Below are 22663 nucleotides of genomic sequence, written 5' to 3' on the forward strand. Positions count from 1 at the left end.
TGACTTAGAGGAATGTCACTATGAAGAATGGAGCTCTGTCCTGTTTAGCTCCCCGAGATCTTTTGCTTTTAAACCACTCAGTTTTTGGAATCTCTGCTGTGATTGAGTCTCACTAAGTCTCACTAACCGTAAATTCTGTAAGTTGTGGTAAAATGGATTTGAGTACTAGCCGCCTGTGCCTGCCTTTTAAGATAAGGTCCACTGCTGCACAGCTATAATGACACTAAAGGATCCAATGTAAAATCTAAGGAGACAACATGGTTGGCTTTATCTGCATCTGGACACAGAAATGAAATAGGGCAATGGTGAATTTCCTAAACCTCATGAGAAATAAACAGCAATTCACCATTCCGTTTAGACCAGGATACATGGCAAGGTAAGAGAAGAGGCCATTCTACTTCATGAACAGCAGGCATGAGAGTATAGTTCTAAAAGGGACATCCCACCTGGAATCTACTGCCCTGACTTTGAGTCAAGAAAACTGAAATAGGAAACAGCTACTGCCTATCTGATTACGCCCATGGTATATGTTTCTAACCTCCTCAGGGTTCATGTCTAACTGTAGACCAGCCCATTTATTGCAACCTCTCTGCCCCTAAACTGAGAAACTTGGAAGAGGAAAGGAACTCAGTCTCTGAACAAAAAAGGGTCTTCTTTGAAATGTAAAGGAAGTTGGTTCAAACAGATATTCCAACATCACATACTTATAAAAAGGATAGAGACTTTCACATGTTTAAAATAGTGCATATCCCAATGAGTAAACATTAAAAAGTAGGTCTGCGGTATCTGCGACCTGTTTCAAAGAGTCGGGTGCCTCAAGGAGGTCAATTAATGGATTTTAAAAAATGGGAAAAGTTAATTTTGTACATGATAGATTTGTAAAATCAGTTAATTAAACAAAAATGCAATATAGGTTTCAAACAGGTACTGCTTTTGTCTGAATACAACTACACAGGCTAGTGAGAAGCCTCAAGACTCCCAGTATACACACCACTCCAGCTAATGGGAAAGTCTTTGAAACAGCAGCTGAGACAGTATATCATAAAGGGTCAATGTCACAATATCGGGTGACAAAATATATTGTTATGAAAATGTTGATTCCACTTACTACCATATCGTGAAGGAAAATATTTCTTTCAGAATTGTAACTACTACTGTGTCATGAAGGTAAGTATATACTGATCAGTGTAGGTTTATTTTTGTTAGCTTCACATCTATATATCTTCAAGAGTGTAGGCTCGGAATATCGATCCTCGAATATGAACGGGATAGAACATGGTTATAATATCGAGGGACAAAACATTGAAAGGTAAGTTTCTATACTTTTTCTTAGTCTAACTCTATATATACAAACCTTGGTGATATATAGCTTCAAGGTACATAGATGTGGAATTAAGAATAGTAAATCCTTACCCCCCGTGCACTAACCTTTGGATATTTTGTCCCTCGATATTGTTGTAATGATATTCTATTTCATCGATATTCCCACCCACAATCACCATCAAAGTATATATATGTATCATCAAAGTACATATGTGTGAAGATAAGATTAGTTAATCTATACTTACCTATATATCCTTATTTTCAGGATGTAGTGGTAATTGATATTCTGGAGTTAATATTTTCTTCACAATTATATTTAAAACTTGATACTGTGAAAAGGTTTATCTGTTTCTTGAATTAAAAAGAGGTCCCTGGAAACAATCGGTCAATTTCAAACCCCCGTGTAATAACAAAATTGTCACCAAATTATACATGATATCATTATGAAAAAAGAGAGCAAGGGAATTATAAATTATGGAGTAAACCTACTATGAGAAGTGTGGAATGCTGCATGGGTACCAAGAGTGACACTGTTCTCTATGGAGCATGGACAGATGTTAATTTCTACTGACAAACTATACTTTCATACGTATTTTACTTATCAAACATGTATTACATCATAATACCCGTATGAATTTAATGTTTGCTTTTCACTTTTATTTCTTCTATTAAGCATTGATTTTGCTCTGATCTGATACAAGATGCTCAGTACCTTAGTAGGTTACAGGGCTTCTGTAGGAAAAAGCTAGCACAAGGAACAATAAATATGACAGAGCAGGAAAAGGTGATTGTCCCATTGTCTAGTTTCATCAGCATGTGTAGGACACACTGATACCTCACTTACTAAAGCTATGGCTCTAAGTACACACCAGCCAACTCACCAGAAAATGCAAACACATTTGTAACTGACATGAGTGTCGTTACATTTTGCTCACTAAATGCTTGTCAATTTAATTGTAGTTTTGTGTTCTCTCTCTTTTAAAAAGAACTTCATTTTCGCATACTTGCACACTAAAATTTTAATTCACATAGAACTTAGTTCTATATCTACTTTTTTGTTGTATTTCATTTGGCATGCTCTTGCTTTAAAATCGTTTTAAAATTTGTACCTGTGGTAGTTGTTTGCCTGGCTCTACACAAAAATTGCACAAAGAGGCACAAAGAAATGGCATGCAATATGCACAACAAAAAGACACGCTCGGCGTATTTCGTTGCTTGAAGAGATTATCACATCCCGGATGGCTGCTCGGAGCGAAGCCTACAGTGAATTCTGAACTCGCTGATGTTCGAGTTCTGTTTTCTCCTTATTACCTGCTTGGAATTTTGTGATACACACACATGGGATCCGATACGACGGACCACCTGAGAGATTATACAAGACTAAGAGGGATCTTTTGAGAAGGAGAAAGTGTTGATTACGCTCCATCAACTTGCCAGCACGTGGCTTTTTGATTCTCCCACAATTAGCCCTGATGAAGCCCGCTGGGGTGAAACGCGTTGGCTGTGTGAACAAAGAATAAAAGAAGATTTTTTCAAGAAGTCAAGTTTCTCACATTAATCTGTGTCTTTTTGTTGTGAATATTGCATGCCATTTCTTCGTGCCTCTTTGTGCAATTTTTGTGTATATTCTTAACTTAAGTTCCGGGGCAGTGGACTTACAAAGGAGGGCACGAGCCAGACTGCAGTACAAATTAATTAGGAGTGATATAAAAGCAAGTGCGGTTATAATTGTTTTCCCTCACTGCCTTTGTGCGTTTTTGACTGTTTGCCTGGCTCTGCATGATCCCATACTCTATGGTATGGCCGCCCCCTGACTTACAGCCTCTCTAGCCGCACAGACACCTTTCGCTGGTATCATTTTGAGCGGCATTCTAGTCGCACTCTATGGTACTTGATTCTATTTTAGTGGACAGATGCAAGCGCGCAGCCGGTGAGTGTCAGTTACATTTTTCTCACTTAATGCTTGTCAAAAGCAAATTTTAATTGTAGTTTTGTGCTCTCTCTCTTTTAAAAAGACCTTCATTTTCACATACTTGCACACTAAAATTTTAATTCACATAGAACTTAGTTCTATATATACTTTTTTGTTGTATTTAATTTGGAATGCTCTTGCTTTAAAATCGTTTTTAAATTTGTCACTGTTTTAAGTGTTTGCCTGGCTCTGCATGATCCCATACTCTATGGTATGGCCGCCCCTGACTTTCAGCCTCTCTAGCCGCACAGACACCTCTCGCTGGTATAATTTCGAGCGACATTCTAGCCGCACTCTATGGTCCTTGACTTTATTGTAGTGGACAGATGCCAGCGCGCAGCGCACACGCGCAGCAGGCGTGCCGATGGCGTGCTGGAGGCGTGCCAGAGGCAATCCCGTGTGCGCCCGTCCGCGCCCTGACGCGCTCAGCGGCCAGAAATTATGGTCAAAATGCGATCACTGTAAGTAAGAGAATTACATACTCAGCTGCGCAACTTCACAGACTTAGTAAATATATTTCTCCTAAATGCGCTGTATGTACTCCTCCTTATCGCGGCTTTACTTGCATTCAATGCAATTTTACATTGTGTCCTATGCGTCTTATAAACACCATTTTCAGAACTGGCCTTCCGGTCTGTCACAGCACCACCTCTGCCACAATGGCATGTCGCCAGAATTTGTATTGTTTAAGACTTAACTGTCGTTCTCTGGCCAAAAATAAGCAGCATCTTTTTTACCTTCTTAGTACTGAATATCCAAATGCACTCTTTCTGACCGAAACATGGCTTCATGCCAGTTCATGCCCCGACATTGCCACTGCTCTTCCTCCTGGCTATGTCATCGCTAGGAAAGATCATGATACAGGCAAAGTTGGGGGGATAGCTATAATTTATAAATCTACTCATTTTTGTAAATTTGAAGCTATTTCCATCACAGAGTCTGATGCGGCTTTGTTTAAACTCTTGGTATCCCCTCACTTGACCTTGTCTGGCATTTTAAATTATCGCCCTCCGGGGAAACCCGGCCCCTGGGCCTCCACTTTCCCTGACCTTATCGCTCCTTTTATTTTAAAGGCAGCGAATTGCACAATCCTAGGTGATCTGAACCTTCACCTAGAAGATAATCAGAATAACATCTGACACACTTTTTTTATCTGATCTGGAGGCTCTAAGCTTACGGTTATGCAATCAGGGCCCTACTCATAAGGCGGGACACCTTCTGGATCCAATTTTGTCTAATCTGTGCTATGACTGTAGTGCTCCTGCGCTCCAGTTAGATTGGTCTGACCATTTTATAATTCCATTCAACCTGCAGCCTTCTACATCGAGGGTAGTGGCCCCTCCTACTAGCTCAGGTAGTCTCAGACTTGGGGCAAGTTGAATATGGAGTCTTTTAACACTATTCTGTCTACTAGCATACCTGATGTCACTTTACCTTTGCTTTCATTAAATACTGCTGTCTCAAACTGGCTAACCAATGCCATTGACATCTGTCTGCCCCCTGTACCCAAACGCAGCTTTACTGATTACCCCCAAGCCCCATGGTTTACAAACGATCTAAAAGTTATTAAGTCTAAATGTAAAGCACTAGAAAGAAGATGGAGGAGATCGTATTCTTTAACTTGTAAAGATTCTTACAAAGCTGCTCTTAAAAGTTATCATTCGGCGTGTAAAGAGGCACGTATTCTTTATGTTGCTAACACAATAACTAAGTCATCCAATCGTCCTCGGGCTCTATTTTCGGTAGTGAAGAAGTTAGCTGGCTCTAATACCATCCCTCCCCCTCCTGTCCTTGATGAAAATCAATGTAACAACATTGCTGACTTCTTTATCCAGAAGGTCGTACTCATTTACAAGTCACTCTCTGCTCCTTCCCCTTCCTTGTGTAGTACGGCTTCTGCATTTGACCCTACATATCACAGTAATTGTGACCAGATAGCCAAGATTGTTTCCTGGCACCCATTTGAAGAGACGTCTTTCCAAAATTGTTTAAACAGTATTAAATCTGGGTCTCCTCTTGATCCTTTGCCTATTAACATCCTTTGTCAGCTCTCTGCCACATCTAAAGGCGTCCTTATAGATCTTCTTAACGCCTCTATGCGGGAGGCCTTGGTATCCCCCGAGTGGAAGCGAGCCATGGTCATCCCTTTGTTGAAAAAGGCTAGAGCAGATCCTTCTGTACTATCTAACTTTAGACCTATATCTCTGCTTCCGGGTTTCTCCAAGATTTTGGAGAAACATATCAATACTCAACTGACACAACACATAGACAAAGTTGGCTTTCTTCATTATTCACAATCCGGGTTCAGAGCCAACTTTTCAACTGAAACCGCTCTGCTTGGGGTCACTGAGAAACTGCGCCAGCATTTAGATCAAGGGGAAACTGCGGCGCTCATTCTATTAGATTTGAGCGCTGCATTCGACACTGTGTCGCATAACTTCTTGCTCAACACCCTTAGGTCTCTTGGGCTGGACGGCACTGCCCTATCCTGGTTTGCTTCATTCCTTGATGGTCGCACTTTTCAAGTCTTTTCTGCTAAGGCATCATCTAAGATCTGCGTATCAGCATATGGAGTCCCACAGGGATCCATTTTAAGCCCCCTGCTCTTCAACTTAATAATAATAATAATAATAACATTTGTTAAGCGCATGGTTGCACAAAGAACAGTGCGTCCCCGCGCTGAAAATCCCAATAATCATCATATCAGCCTAGCTCAGAGAGGAGGAGCACTAGGCCCGGGAGGAAAAACTAAACTAATTAGCCTTGGGGAAGAGAAAGGTTTTCAGCCTCTGTCTGAACCTCGCTTCAGACGGTTCCATCCTCCATTCGATGGGCAGGTCATTCCAGTCTTTACTGGCCAGAAGTCTAAAGGACCGTCCTCCCATCCTTGCTCTGTGGATCCGAGGAACCACTAATAGCATGCTGCCCATCGACCTGAGAAGGCGCGAAGGACGATAGATAGGAAGCAAATCCTGGAGATATGAAGGTGCCTTTTTGTGAGCTATGCGATGGGTGATGCACATAGTTTTAAATTTAATGCGTTCCTTAATTGGAAGCCAATGCAGGCAACGCAATGCATGTTTCCCAGAGGCCCTCCTAGGGAGGTTCAGGACAAGCCTAGCAGCTGCGTTCTGGACGCGTTGCAACTGCATTAGGCCTTTTTTACTGAGTCCACATAGGAGGGAATTCCCATAATCCAAGTGGGAGGTGACTAAGGCATGAACCATAGTTTTTCTGGTGTTAGGAGGCAGTAGGTCAAGGATTTTCCTCAAGACCTTCAAAATGCCATAGCATTTGCCGGCAACATTATCAACATGATTAGTGTAGGCTAGATTAGAATCCAGAAGTATGCCAAGGTTTTTGACTGTGTCCACCGGGGCAGGGACAGAGCCCAGTTCTACGGGCCACCAGGCGGAAGTCCAGATGGATGGACAGGGACCAACGATAAGAACTTCAGTCTTATTACCATTGAGGCGGAGGTAGTTCTGCTTCATCCACCTATCAAGTGCCACCAAGCAGGTCGAGAATTTCTCAGCATCCACAACTGGATCACGAGACAGATTGATCACCAGTTGTGTATCGTCTGCATATGAGACAATATCAACACCATATGACTCCACCAGTTTGGCAAGGGGTTCCATGTACAGATTAAATAACGTGGGGCTCAGAATCGAGCCCTGTGGAACCCCTTGTCTAAGACATCTTATACTGGATTTACATGGAGGGCAGTGCACTTGAAATCTCCTGTTCATGAGGAAGGAGACCAACCACTCATGAGCAGGACCAGTTATTCCCTTCTCACTTAGACGGCCAAGTAATACGGAGTGTGATACGGTGTCGAACGCCGCACTTAAGTCCAATAGGACCAGTGCGGCCGTGTGACCCTCATCAGCCCTACTCCGCAACAATTCCGTGGATAGAAGAAGGGCGGTCTCCGTCGAATGTTTGGCCCTGAATCCCGACTGAGACGAGTGGAGGAGCTTATTTTCCTCCACAAAGCTCACCAGCTGTCGGTTAACCAATTTCACTACTACCTTCGCACAATAGGGAAGGAGGGAGATTGGTCTTAGGTTGTCCAGTTGTGTCATGCTAATGTGGGCTTTCTTTTTTATCGGGACAACTTGGGCCAGTTTCCAGCTGTCCGGAACCAGACATTCATGGAAGGAGAGTGAGGCCATGTTACCTATGTGCTCCGCTACCTGGGTAAGATGATTGCGAAGAATCCTCGCAGGGACCGCATCCAAGGGGGAGCCAGAGTGAATATCCAATAGAATATTAGTTAGCTCCTCTGCTCGGGGGACCACAAACTCCCTAAGTTTTTTCATTGCCTGTTTCTCACAGCTGGAATCTGGCGAACTTGTGGGTTCTGAGTTTATCTGAAAAGATGCATAGATCTTTTCTACCTTCCCTACAAAGAAGTCCGCAATCTCATTGCATGACTTTATCGAGGGGGGGACTTCCCCTGAACTCACTGGAGGGGCGGATAGTTCCTTCAAAATCATAAAAAGCTCTTTAGATGTATTCTCTGAACAGTCAATCCTTTTGTGATAGTAATCTCTTTTCGATTTCCTAATCTGACTGTGATATGACCTTAATTCACTCTTATAGACTTCACGTAGTGAGGGGGCATATTCCACTCTCCATCTACGCTCCAAAGTCTTACATTTAGTTTTAGCGTCACGCAACTCGGCAGTAAACCACGGAGCGGATTTCGTGCTCCGTGCCATAGCTTTTTGAGTCCAGGGGGCAACTTTATCCAGTGCACTCCCAACCCAATCATCATACCTCCTGCATACCTCAACCAAATTGTCACTGAGCTTAGGGGGGTCCTGTCCTAGGGTTTGACTGAAAACATCGTGACTGAATTTCCTCCAGTCCCTGCGCCTGATGGCGGGGGGTTTCTGCAAAGGCACCCTTTTGGGCAGTCTTCCAATTTTAAGAGGGATCAAATAGTGATCCGACCACAGGATCTTAATCGGGGCAGATACTCTTATATCTTCCCAATTTACAAAAATTGGGTCCAGCAAATGCCCCGCTTGATGAGTGGCTCTATTATCAGCCAAAACAAACATCAGAGCTCTAAGGGAATTGACCAGGGACACAGCCTCTCGGCAGTTGACATCATCCAAATGCACGTTGAGGTCTCCTACAATCATGAACTTATTATGGCGTAAAGCAGATTGCGTTATGGCCTCCAGGAGACTCTCAATGAACGTGGTAGCCATACCAGGAGGGCGATAGATAAGGTAACCCTTAATGGTACAGTTCGGGCCAGCCGAAATGGAAAATAGCCCAGCTTCACAGTTATTAATGGTAGCCGGTTCAAGTGAACATGGCAGCTCGGTTTTATGGACAATAGCTATCCCCCCCCCTCTGGATCCCTCTATTAATTTGGAGAATGTTATAACCGGAGGGGAGGGCCTCTCTAATGTCAGGGAGGGATTGCTCATCCAGCCAGGTTTCTGTCAAGAAAACCAGGTCCGGGTTGTCATCCATCAGCATGTCATAAATGTTCATGCTATGACATTTCAATGATCGACAGTTCAATAGCAAGGCAGAGAGTTCATTACCTTCCATACCCGTCTCTCGGTCTCTGTGGATTGTGTAGCCACAACTCTCACACTTAGAAAGCCATTGCTCCACGTACAGCGTGTGTAAACATTCCGGCAGAGGCATCTTGCGCAGATGTAGTAGCGCCTGCCTCGTATAGGTTACCATCCCACTCCAGTCTATGGTGTTCTGACCAGGGGGACGGGCCCCGGGCCGCGTATGGTCGTGGACGGGCGCAGACGGGCTTGCCTTTGGCGCGCCCGCTGTGCCCGTCCGCTGCGCGGCCGAGATGACTGATTACCTTTATGCATGTTAGTGGGGAAGTTTGAGGAGGGCGCAGAGCGTCCAACAACTGGAGCGCGTCCGTTTCCTCCCCTCAAGATGGTGTCTGAGGGATGTGTATTTCCGGTGGCAGTCCCTAGATCGGCTGCACCGAGGATGCAAGAAAGTGCCTCAGGTCGTTGGCGCGATGCTAATCTCGCCCAACGTGCATGCAAGTACGGCTAAAACACACCATTAAAATATTTACAACTTTTAAAATCATTTAGGCGCTCTCAGAGTTAAGCTGCGTGGCCCCCGGCTTTTCGCCTCAGGGGTAGATTTCAGGGAAAATGTCAGACCTCTGGCAGAGATTGTGGAAGAGGCGGGTCTTTCCCTATATTCGTATGCGGATGATACGCAGATTGCCTTTTCGCTGTCCACCACTAAAGACGCTACGACATCTGCACTTCAGTACGGCCTACGGCAAGTAACAGAGTGGATGCGCCTTAACTTTTTGAAGTTAAATGGGGATAAGACTGAGGTCCTCATCCTGAGCAAGCACAAGGACCTATGGAGCCCTCACCACTGGCCTCAGGAAATGCGTTCTTTTCCCCTACCTGTCACCCATGTCCGTAATCTGGGCATCATTATTGATGATAGTCTCTCTATGAGACAACAGGTGGCGAGTGTTGCTGCCATCTGTTTCACGATCTTGAGGTGGCTTCGTAAGATCATTTGGATGCTTCCTGCCTCAACCCAACGCATGGTAGTCCAGGCACTCACCACCACTCGCCTCGATTACGGCAATGTTCTCTATCTCGGTAGCTGCCAAACGGTATTGAGAAAGCTACAGGTTGTCCAGAACTCTGCAGTACGGCTTCTTTGTCAAGTTCCTAGACATGCTTCCATCTCGCCGTATTTACGTGACCTTCACTGGCTTCGAATTGATCAAATAATTACATTTAAAACCCTGTGTTACATCTTTAAAATCATACAAGGGGTGGCACCAGCGTATCTGCAAGAGCTCATCCATCCTTACATTCCTTCTCGTCCCCTGCGCTCTACAGCCCATGGAGAGTTCGTGATTCTCAGATTTAAACTTGTAAGAATGGGAGGCCGTTCCTTTTCTTGTCTTGGCCCTAAAATCTGGAATTCTCTTCCGGTGTCCCCGAAGAATGACCCGTCCTATCTCAGTTTTTGAAGAAATCTTAAAACCTGGCTTTTTTAGTAACAAATGGTTCTTGACTGCTCTTTTCTAGCAATTTGTGTGCTAGGCGCCGGGAAACCCTTTTTGGGTAGTTGCGCGTGTTACAAAACTAATTTAATAATAATAATAATAATAATCCTAGATGATCCATTGGCTACATTATACAGCTGTACATTATCCTTGGTCACAATGGAAATGTGAAGTTGCTTACACATGTCCTTTGAAGTCCCTCTTCACCAAATATCTCCCACCCACTGATATACAGCCCGCAGTGAAGTTATTTTGAAACTGCTACTCATTCATATACTGAGCTGCAAGCAAAGGTATAGAAAAAAGGGATGCATTCAGTTGGGAACACACAATGTCGGCAAATGAGAATTGTTTGGAGTACAAGTCTAGTCTACCCGGTCAATGGATGATGGACATATGTCATACATGAAATGTTATGCATTGTGTTGCAAGCTGATTTTGGTGATTATCTCTGTCAAGAAAGTCTCTTCTTAAGAAAGTGGCAAGAATGGCATTCTAGTACACATGTATTTGGACACCACACTAAACCAATTTGAAAGGTTTCTTAGTCATGCTTCCAAGGGCACACCTGTTTTTGAACAGCCCTCACATTTTGTATTGCCCTGGGTGGATGCTTTAGAAATGTCCCTAATAAATTAGAGAAGTCTAAGTAAACTGAGGTGCCCTGAAGCAGATATCTATGTAAATGCTTCTATATATCTTTTCTGTGATACCCAACAATCTAAGTTGGGGTCTCCTCACAGTACTAAGGGATTTATTCACATGGAAGTAATTTTACATATATACTCTTCCACGCCTTTGTGAATTTGCATAATATCTTTTGATATATTCCCTATATGCCTGATGAGACAATGCCATTCATAGGAGGATAAGTTGGCTTAATAGCTCCATTTCATCCTAACCATGCCACCTTTTTCAAATGCTCAGGTAGATATTTGACAACCATTTACCCGAGTGTAATGTAGTAAAAGTCAAAGCTCGTTTGCATGCACATTCAACTGCTCAGCCCACGATTTATTCTTCACATTGACGTGTGAAAGCCAACTTTTAACAACACATTGGACAAACCTAGATTTTCTATTAAAGCCCAGCCAGTTCATGAATATCTCAGAACATATGAAAATGCATCCAGATTCCAAAAGCACTATGGGGCCATAGAAATGGAAGAGGTGTGCTACACAAATGCAGATGACTTAACATATCAATTAAGAAACAGCAAATAAAAAGTTAATCGCTGAAGGGCTAAGGCTTAACACTCATTTAAAGGCTTTTCATGTGACACATGTTTCATGTATGCGAAGTATGACTACTGCCAATGACAAAGACGGCTAACCTGGCAAGACATGGGTCCATGTTGCACTCCTGGAGCTTTGGTTTGGGTTTCACGTTTTCAGGGTAGTAATGACAGTATTGATCGGCCACCACCCGGCCGCTTCTCAGGTCATAGCACTCTGCAGAGGTTAGCTGGTATCCTGCAACATAAATGACAGTGAGTGGAGGCTTTTTGCAGCTTGTCTGTAGGGCCATATTGTTCAAGTAACTGCAAGTGCCACAAAAAAAACTAAAGTGAGCATACAGTCATAGCATAGACCAACCCATGAAGCAGACGGTCCCAAAAAAGGAAATAATGCAAAAGACTATGCAGTCACACTGCATGCTAAGGGACTCCATATTGCTCAAAATACCCATGTAAAGATGTCGTTGCTGTGTTTGGTGAATAGCAACAATACAGGACACAATGTGCAGAATGTATCATCATATCGGAGACCGCAGCGAGGGACAGCACAGGCTGTACCCGGCTGTGATTTCCAAGACAAAGACATTCAGATCTTCGTGCATGCCGACTTATCATGGTGGAAGGATCTTCCATTTTGTTTATACTCTCAGACTCTGGGAACTTTAAAGCTTCATGAGCAATTTAACAAAAAAAGAGCAGGCAAGCACAAAAGAGCCTGATTTGATTAAGTAGTGAATGTTCCTCTAAGTTTGTGTATTTTGCAAAATATTTTTATGAACCGGGTCCGACGTTGGACACAATTTATTTGTATGTATTTTTTTCAATCACGTTTGTAGGTGTTTACCTAAGTACTACCATCATTTGAAGGCCAAACGATTATCTATTTGTGAAACCTTAATTAAGATAAATGCCACAGCAACTTCAAAAGAATAACAGATTGTTTTGCGTATAAATATTCAGATTATAGTTTGAAGGGAGCACCATTTTCAGGTTATCTGTGATAGAGCGCCCTGTTATTTTGAAATTTGTGGGGGTGCATCATAATCCCGAGTAGTCAGCACCCATATATTTAGAGGACTGTATTAACATGTGATCATTAGGAATGTAGAACTAAATCGAGTGTATTGCAAAATGTAGAAGTGTGCTCATAACAATTAAAAGACTAATATAGTGCTTTAACCGAGAATATGCCTTAAGTAAAGTAGAAATTATCGTTTCATGTGTAAAATGTTGTATTAGAGAAACGTGCCATATTAAAGTGCCTGTGTAGGTTTGCCTATTAATGAAATAGTGTGTTCTAACATGAGAAAATGTAATGCTTTAGAAATGAAATGAAATAATGCTTTTAAAATGACTTTGAATGTAGTTCATATGATGTAATGTTAGAAATGCATTTAAACGTGTAAAGGTTTGGTAACATAAAAACGCCAGAAGAGGCCTAGCTGTATTTTTCTTAGCTTGACTAAACGCTGTAGCCCAGAAATGTATTTTCCTTGGGAAGGATCCTTTTCTCAGTGAATTTCGAATTGTAGATTTGTTTATGTGCAAGGTTGCTTTCTCACACGTTTCTGTTGCAGGTGCAAGGACACTTGCTTCGTTACGTAGAATAATCCTTTGTTTTAGGAGTTAGGATGGTAGAAGCAAGTACGGTGAGAGTGAATCGGAATGCAAAGATGTTACATTTGGCGGAGAAGGTGCCTGGGACCCAAGGACACAACAACGGTTTTTGGATGAAGATGGAGTTTGGTGGAAAAATCCGGGAGGAAGTACCTGCCTGAAGGGGTGTGTTTTGGGCGTGTTTACTGTTTTGGGGATTTTGTATTAGGGACAGCACACCGAGGGTGGAGAGCAGAGCGCAGTCTTAGAGCAGACTTGAGGCAGACTAGGAGGAGAGGGAAGCAGGAAGGAGCATCTGAGAACGAGTTCGGTAGCTTAGGCTACTTACTGGGGAAAGTGAGTGTACTTCTTAGGAAGTCTTCACTGCTGACACCATTTCTCTTGCCTGGGAGGGATGCTAAGTAAGGATGTCACCTTAGAGTTAATGTAGGGACAGATTAACCTTTTCTTTCCTTTTTGAGTAAATGCAGTCAAGGCTTCAAGCAGTGACTGTCATCATTTGCCTGATGCTTTGGAGCTTACGCTGATCTTCATATTGAGTCGTCTGAGACTCTTGCGTAGGATTATGTTTGTATTAGTACCGGTCTATTTTCTAAACCTCTTGCTGAGGTGCTTGTATGTCCAGTTATTTTTGGCTTTGTCATAAATCTTTTAAATTTTACTCCGTAGTAATTGGTCCTTTGAAATTGGATTGATTCGGTCATTTAGAAAATTGTCGTGAGTTATGAATTTGGTAATCTTCCCTTTACACTTCTTAGCAGAAAACAAAGGTCCAGTCGACCAAGGATTTTAAAGATTGGTAAGATAAAATCTTGATAAGAATCCGGCTGTAACACCTGCCTTCAAACAAACTTGGACTAAGCTTGACAGCACTAAATATTTTCAACGGCCATAAACGAGATGTGACATTTTTTTCAGCAAACTTAAAAAATTCTAATTGTAGTTTGCTTTAGGCATTGTCAGCAGAATCAATGCAAACGTCCTTTGCGGTTTTCACTTATGTTGTTGAGAAGAAAACAGCAAATATTATTTTTATGTATTCAATTACTGTAGAACATTAGCAGATATTTGTCTCCTGAAAACTCTATTATTGTGACAAAAATATCCCACTGATACCCTCAGGGCTGTCCCACAAAAGTGTAGCACCCAACACATCGACTGGCCAAACACAACAGGAAGAGACATCCCAGTTGTCTGCTTTCCATTGCCGTAATGCATTCTACAGAACAGCCATCCTTTAGTTCCTGTGAGGTCCTTTGCTGGCAGATCACAATGTCAGTAACTTGGACCATTTCTTTTCAACTCATTTCAAGGGACTAACTCAGCATTGAGCTTTGAGATATCAGACATCATCAGAGCAGACTCAGCTACCTGTACAAATAACATATTTCTTTACAATTTAAAGTGGCCAGGCAATGCATCAACCAAGATCATGAGGATGCCTTCTTTAATCTTCTGTACACTACAACTCACACCATGTGGAAACGCCTGAACTTGATTTACTCCACTATGACCAACCTGATTGCCACCCCCCCTAGATACCTCAGCTAAAGTCACCAGGCAACAGCAACCATTCCCTTCCATCTGCACCATTCCCTCCCCACCCCCACCAGCTGCAGATAACTAAACCCAACAATACAAATTAACAAGGAAACTACCCAGGCAATTCAAAAAGGTTGCCTGCCAACACACTCCATCAGCCGCTGCCATCCCTAGTGCATCTAACTCCAAAGCTGATCCTGATATGTTGATTTTTGATCTCAATTATACCTTCCAGTTGACATGCAGGCAACCACACCCTACTCACACTTTGATTCTTGAATATCAGGTCCTTTACTCCTTAAAATGACCAGGAGCTCACCTAAGCGAACACACCATTGGATGACAGTGCCCTCAAGTGCCAAGAAGAATTGATGATTATAGGACTTTTGAACTTCTCACAGCAAAGGAAGCCCATCATAGTGAATAAGGCTTGGCCTCGATGGACTGGAATTCATTTGTCATGTCAATGTGGATAATGAATGTCATGCAAAGATTAACGTTTTTTCATGATTGATGTATACCTTGCTAGAAACCCGATAAAAAAAGGTTTATGAACAAAAATTATAGTGAATAAGGCTACCCGCTACACAACCACCATCATCACGACCACCAACAAGAGGTGGTCACTGCCTAAGCAATAAAGCACTGAGCGAAACCCTTGCACACCCTCACTTGACCAATCCAAAGTTAAATGTACAATAAGCAGCAACGTCCTCAAAAACAAAAATTACATGACCTGACAATGTGGAAATGGACATTTCATCAAGATGATGCCATCTCATCCTCCTCACCCATGCCGACAAAGCTCTCGACGACGCAGAACCAGCAAATCTGTACCACCACCTCTCATTCCACAAACTCACCAAACAACTCTGCTTGGCCCAGCTTCCCCTGGCCACCGTCCCATGGATACACACGACCAGAACCGAAGGAAGATCCTCGTGCCACCATTCAAACAGTGATGTCAAAGACCAGCTTTATTCTCAATCCTACAAGGACCAGATTTGTGGTCATTCCAGCAATTGCACTCAACAAGCGCAAAATCTGCTCTCTTCAGTGACTCTTAAAAACTTTGCTCATTGACTTGCTGGCAGCTCTAAGCCCCTCAATTCAACACAGACACCGAGCTCAGCTTCAGTGCCCTACGCTGCCTGGCAGCAACTAATATGCTGCACCCCAAACTGGCTTTCAGGACTGCTGTTCGGACTTTGATTCCCTCTCACCTTGATTGAGGCAACAGTCTGTTAGTGGTGTCCCTGTGACCCTTCTGAAAAGTCCCCTTCATGCTCCAACTGTGCTTATTAAAGTACTTCAGACGTATGGCAGAGTCACATCTGCTCACAGAGAATTCAATTGGCCCGCTCTGCTGGCTCGCATCACATGTAAAACTGGCATCATTGTCTACTAATTGGTACATTTCTGTTCAGCATATTAACTGGCCGTCAAGCTGAAGACCTGCAATGGTTCGCACAGAACCTGCAGAGACATTATAGACAGGCTCAAGGCCAAACAACATGCAGGGAGGATGCACTAATGATCTAGCACCCAATCGCGGTCCAGATACAGGAGGTTGCACAACTTCTCTACTTCTTGGAGGAGTCAATAACTATATATTCAAGCAATACCTCTTCCTACTGCAACCCCTAGATCTGCACACACCCTGATCAAAATCCCCTCTGCCATTCACCCTCCCCTCAGGGCCTGTAGCCTATTATATTTTTATCTTTGCTCTCTGTTGCCCTATTCTTTACTAGGAACTGGCCGCCTGCCTGTTCTCCAGCTCCTCATACTCACTGGCTCCCCTGTATTCAAACTTGCTGTTCACCAACACACTAAAATGTGCAACATCACCCCATAGCTAACCCCTCTTTCTCTTCCCTGCTGCATTTCTTGTAGCTGGGTGTGTGCTAATTGTCTTGAAGCTAGTAAACCTTTTTCACTAAACCTCATGAAGCAAATCCAGATATTTCTGACATCCCCAGTTTCAGCTCAACATACTGAATTATGCCATTCGTGGCAGCAGATGAATACTAGTAGGGGTATAATGAAAAGTATTTTGTTATACTCCACATAGCAGCTTTTCTAACCCTATCGTGAACATTAAGCGCATTAGAAGAACATTCAGAACTTGTTGTGCTTTTTTTCTGTGAATCTAAGTCTTGTAGCCAAATAATGATCTCACGGTATTTGAGCTAATGTGCAACACTACAGAAAATATTTGAAACCACCCAGCTTAATACTTGGCATTAACACATGCCTTCTATGCCAAATCCATTCCTAATGGCATTCCAAGGTCCTATGCAAACAAGGTATGCAAGGTGCCATTATCTTGTACAACATGTGCTTGTTTTATGTTCTTCTTAAGGATGCAAGTGATATTTAAACTTTACAATTTAGAATGCACTACAACTTACAACCAATGATCAACCAAGCTATCTCTGTGAGATTGCCTCATCTGAATCTTGCGCTGATTGAAAGATTAGTGATTACTCTCGCTCAGACATGTGCTAGGCGCAACCATCGATTTTTTGGGTATTTTTATTAGCTTATAAAATTATGTTGGTACAAACAAGAGGGTACATGTCAAAGGCCCTTATTGCATGGTATTTGGTTATCCTGATGTAATACTGCATTCGGAATTACAGTGTACTATAGTAATTACCAGGTGCAGTGTCCCCACACCATTAAGGGTATCAATTCCGGGTTACCCTGATGATTGGGTAATTACTATAGAAATCCATATTTGAGCACTGTCTTACAAATATTTTCCCAATTTAGAAAATTTTACTGTGGCCAAATTCCACCAAGTTTTCATTGGCGAACTGTGGCATGAACCTCTCATTTCTTCCCGAATTAGTATTACCATAGACATAGTAATTGTAGTAGTAGTTCTGGCTACATGATGACAGAGCTAGTCATATTTTACAGATATCATGTTTTTCTATATATTTGTAAAGAAGATACATCAAAGTGCTGTATGTGTAAAATAAACAAATACAGATCGTCAGAGTATATGAATGCTAACTCAATTTAAGATTTACCAATCCGAACTTCCTTTGTCGACTTATCAATTACATTTAGAATAGAGACATTGATAATGCTAGAGAACAAGCTCCTTCTAAAGTCTACATATCTTTTGAGGCTGTTTGTGTTATACCTAATGACCTCAATTCATATTATGTTTCAGTTTAAAAAAATTATGCTACTAATAAACAGAGTAACACACTGTCCTTCCATGACGTCAATGAAGGTGTTAAACACGGATTTCAAATTGCAAATGTAATGCACCTCATGTCCACCCAAAAGTATGTTATTATGCTGTTTGTGTTTCAATATCATACAATGTTAGATTGAAAGTGTCAAACCAAAATTGAGACAAGAAATACCAGCGCCAGGCAGTCATTCCATCTGAATTTCAATTTCTCTTCTTGACCCGTGACCTTAAATTATAATTTTTCAAGTGGTTGCAAATTTTCAACGTTGAGTATTCATGTTCCAACTGAGGTTTGATGATTGACTTAAACTTTTTTGACTATTTCTTTAGCCATCATAATACCCTTTCTGTCTACGAAGCAGTTTCTGCCCTTTTCCAGAGTGTGGTCACCAGCTTGTGCCATTAAAAAGAATGTTCCTTGCTGTCAGCTTTGTGCTTCTGCTAAAAAACATGTCACTTTAACATTTTCTTCTTTCCACCAAACTGCAATGAAGGGAAATCTCCATCACCTTCCGCTTTCCAGAAAATTAAGTTTGTTCATTTTATGAAGATTTTAAAACAACCTTTGTGGTATTTTTTGTAGCACCAAATTTGTTTGTAGATCTAACACTTAATTTTGGAAGATCACTTAGATATCTATGCCATTCTGTTACAGAGATCCCATTTGTTCCCCAGTCACTTTTATTTTTTTGATAAAATTGAAGCATGTTATCAATCAAAAGTCCATACATTTGGAGCTTGAAATGTTACTGCTGACTTCTGATCCTGGTCGAATATCCAGATAACCACTTTAAGTCGCTTATGCTGGATAGAATTGCAGCATATGGGTTTTGGATACTGCGTTTATATGTCCATTAGATACAACAAGGTAGGTGCTACTGGTTAGAAAAAAAATCCAACCTAAAACCATAACAATGTAAATGGTTCAAAATGCAACTGGAATCACCGGGAATGTTTGTCATACCGGTTCACTGTATGGCCACAAACCCAAATGAAACCATATGGAACTAGTAGAAACCATTTTTAACTAGTCAACTTATATTTCCATTTTGGATGATGTAGCGACTTATTTCATCATCTTCTCTACGCACAATTCAAGCATGAAATAACTTTTTATTACATTGTACAAGTTGCTTGACTACCATTTGTTTGTGACTTGAACATTTTAATATGAAGCCAGTACTCCCCTTTCAGGATGCTTGCTGTAACAGGCAGGAAAAGCTACCTCACAAGGAACTTAACACGTATCCACAAATGCGAAGAGGAAGCTGATCCAGATTTCGTCATAGTGCTTGTACGTCACAATATTGAGATTTAAAAATTGACCTACAAAAATACTGTATCCCTGCCATCTACTCCCAAAATATAATGTGCGTAAATATATATATGGAAGCATTAACTTACCATATATTTACTTAGATGATATATTTGTAGTCGATATTACGAAGGTATTGTTCAACACTCTCTCAATCTATACAGTGAGTTTCAAAGGCTTTTTATACATTCTGAGCAACTCTTAGTTGCAATGTAACAGATACATTAATTAGCCTAGCTCATGTTAGTTGGCCTTATCAAATACAGTCATTCTATATGGGGATTAGAACCTGGAACTATATTGGGAAGCAGGTGAAAATGACCTCCTTACATCTCAATCAGATTCTGCAATGCCAGTGAGATCAATCGCAACCTTCCACAAATATATTTTTTTATTTCAGGATCTGTCAAATATGTAATTTGGTGCAGAGATGTGTACTGTCCTGCCCCACTGTGTATTCTCTAGAGCAAAGGAATCTCTCAGATGAGTCCTTCCACTTCTCATTTGTAAGACAATAACAGTACATAGAGTGCATCTGTGTTTATGAGTACAGTAAATACAAGTCTGTACAGTGGATGTTTACGGTAAGTGGTAGTTCTTTAACTACAGGCTTATTGAACTCAGGACAGTGGCTTTTGGGTGCATGGCCTAGTTACCTCCTCCACATGATGCTGAGCATGGGAAGTAATCGGTCTCCCTCCACCGGTGGATGATGGGCTGATAGAACATGAACTGAACCACACTGTCCGCAGCTCCAGCATAGTGGACCTGTAAAGTCAAATCATCACTGAGTTATCAATGCTTCCAAAGCAGAATGTACAAAGCCATAAACATATAACACCCCAATAAAGTCAGTCAAAAGTTTAACTTACATATAGTTGTTGTTAATTTCGCTGAAATTGTACTCCTTCAATGTGTGCCACCTTTGTGTTTCAGTTTTACAGACACCCAATTTGTATAGTGGTGGGTGACAAGCCCATGCAGTAAGGAGAAATTGGGAGTTTAGCTTTTTTTGCATTTAGGGAGTGGAATTGGGGCTGATCTGCTGCTTTATGACCCAACACATCCTGAGAAGTTGCTTTTTGAAGCTTTGTGAGGGCTGGGCCATGTATTTACCTTAATGTCTTTAAAATGCCCAGCATATACCTGCCACTGGGTGTAAAACCAAGGCCAGAGCTCTTCGATAACTAAGGGCTCCACTCCCTTAGGGCAGGCATGAAGTGCAGTACCCAGAAGAATGAATCAACTAACTCTGCTGCCTCGAGCCAACACCCAGAGAGCCTGAATTAGGAGTTGTCTAGGACAGGAAATGGCTCCTTTTGACTACTATTGTTTCAGATCAAAGACCGCGTGCCAAAAGTAAGAGTGGTATTAATAGAGGTGGAAGGGGAAGAGTGGGAAGGCATCAGACAGAGATCAGAAAGAAAGCTAACTTGCAGAGACATATTTAAAAGGTGTTTTTCACAAGGCTCAGAGGTCAGAGAAGAGCTGGGCTAAGATTGAAAATGAAAACGATTAAATATGTGCCATGCTGCTGTTTTAGCTGAAACAGCCGAAGCAGGATGAATCCCATTTTACCACATTGCCTCGTGTGTACCATGAAAGGTCATTCACTCCATACAGACTGACTGCCAACTTATGGATTTCTCTTCCTTGAACAATAATAGCCACAGACAACCATCCGGAATTTAGAAGATTAGTTATGAGCTGGCTGTTCCCAGCCTGACCATCGTGGATGACCTGGCATGCCATCTTTAACAAAAATGGGACACACAGGAATACAGCCTATTCTGTCCACAAAACAGAAGCTCTAGCCAACCTCGTCAAGATCGTATGCAAGAGCTCAATCAATCCTACCTACATACGTTCCTTTATAATTTGCAAAATAAATGTACTGTAAAACATCTAAATGCTTTCTCCTGTCACCACTTTAAGACTGCAAGAAATACAGCGAGCCCTCCCACTACATGGCGTAATTCATGCACAAACAAAAAAAGAGTTAGACTTCTGACCATTGAATATCTACCCTCATCTGTATGCCCTGCTCAGTGGAGTAGCTAGGGGAGGGCGCTTCACGGGAGTTGAGCAATTTTGGCAAGCGCAAGGTAAGTCGTTTTCTCTTTTTTTTAAATTGTATTTTCCCTCGTCGTCATCTGTCGAACGCCCTCTGCTCTTACCTGGCACGGCCGTCACTGGGTGGCAAGCTCGGGGCTCTAACTATGCCTCTGGCCCTGCTCCCCTTATCTGACTCCTATTCCAAACTGCTTCTCATTATTTGACCCCTACACAAACCTGCATGCACTCTGGATTACTTTTCTATATTCACTTTTGTAAATTGCCCATCTCTTGACCCATAGCCCAGAACTACTTCCTTGTCACACACTGATATTCACTCATCTGCAATTCATCTTTGAAGCTTCCTCTACCCTTTCTGTTCGCCCCATCAGTCATTGTCACAAACTAACACACCCTCTGAATCTCTCGCTCTTGTTGCCATCTAATTCCCTGGTGGGAGCATTCTACACCCGATGTATTTACCCCACCAATCATTCACATGAACTAAAATGCTCCCTCTTCTTCTGTGAACACAAGACTAAACTCACTAACCAAAAACAACTAAATAAACCACTACTGTACTCATCATCAAGCGCTTCAATGGCTCATCTGAGGGTTATATACACTATATAAGTACAATTACAATGCAATACATTACAATCTCTATGTACAAGTAAAAGGGGTAAAGAAAAGACCCCAAACACAGTGATAACACGCCGTGGCTCTGAAGGCCAGGGACATAGCTGCAGACGGTGCAAGGAATTTCGAGAGGGAAGGCAAATGTGCCCAAAAAAATGTAAATGTATGTACATAGAGCACACAATGAGCATATTATGCATGATTCTCAAGGTAATTATGGGAGTTGACAATAATCATATATGCCCACATGACGTCCTACAAAATTTCAAATGATTTCCAAATGAATATCTTATATGAACATGATTTACTCAATGTATTTTTTGGCATTCCCATGCTGTTTTTATTTCCTGATCAAGCAGATAAATCATTTAGGTCTGGAAGAAAGGAATGTGTCTTTTCATTTGTATTTCTAAGAATAACTTGCATGCTCCATTGCTATTATAGGTTGCGGTGTAATGATTCCAAAATGCACATATGCCAAATCCCAATACATCAGATCTGATTGGCTAATGATCAGACGCAATGCTGGAAGGTGGGGTGCAGCCACATCTGTGAATTCACAAACATCTGATGAACGTGCAGCAAACATCTGGCAAAGAGAACCTTTCACCTCTTCTTTGAGAAATAAATAAAAACTGTTGTGTTCTATGATTTCCTGTCAATGGAAATAATATTTTAATATCTCAGATGAGCTATAATGT

The 22663-nt window shown here is 41.9% G+C and overlaps 1 protein-coding gene across 1 annotated transcript in view; it reads right to left on the minus strand.

The window, feature by feature from the left end:
- ADAMTSL1 (ADAMTS like 1) overlaps positions 1–22663 on the minus strand; it is a 677686-nt gene that overhangs the window by 386300 nt on the left and 268723 nt on the right. The window contains exons 8-9 of the mRNA XM_078677817.1: positions 19925–20036; positions 11677–11815 (exon numbers count right to left, since the gene is read on the minus strand). Coding sequence (XP_078533943.1) covers positions 11677–11815; positions 19925–20036 — 251 coding nt within the window. The remainder of the gene's footprint in view (positions 1–11676; positions 11816–19924; positions 20037–22663) is intronic.

The sequence above is a fragment of the Lissotriton helveticus genome, chromosome 2_1, assembly GCF_964261635.1.
Source record: "Lissotriton helveticus chromosome 2_1, aLisHel1.1, whole genome shotgun sequence".
NCBI lineage: Eukaryota > Metazoa > Chordata > Amphibia > Caudata > Salamandridae > Lissotriton > Lissotriton helveticus.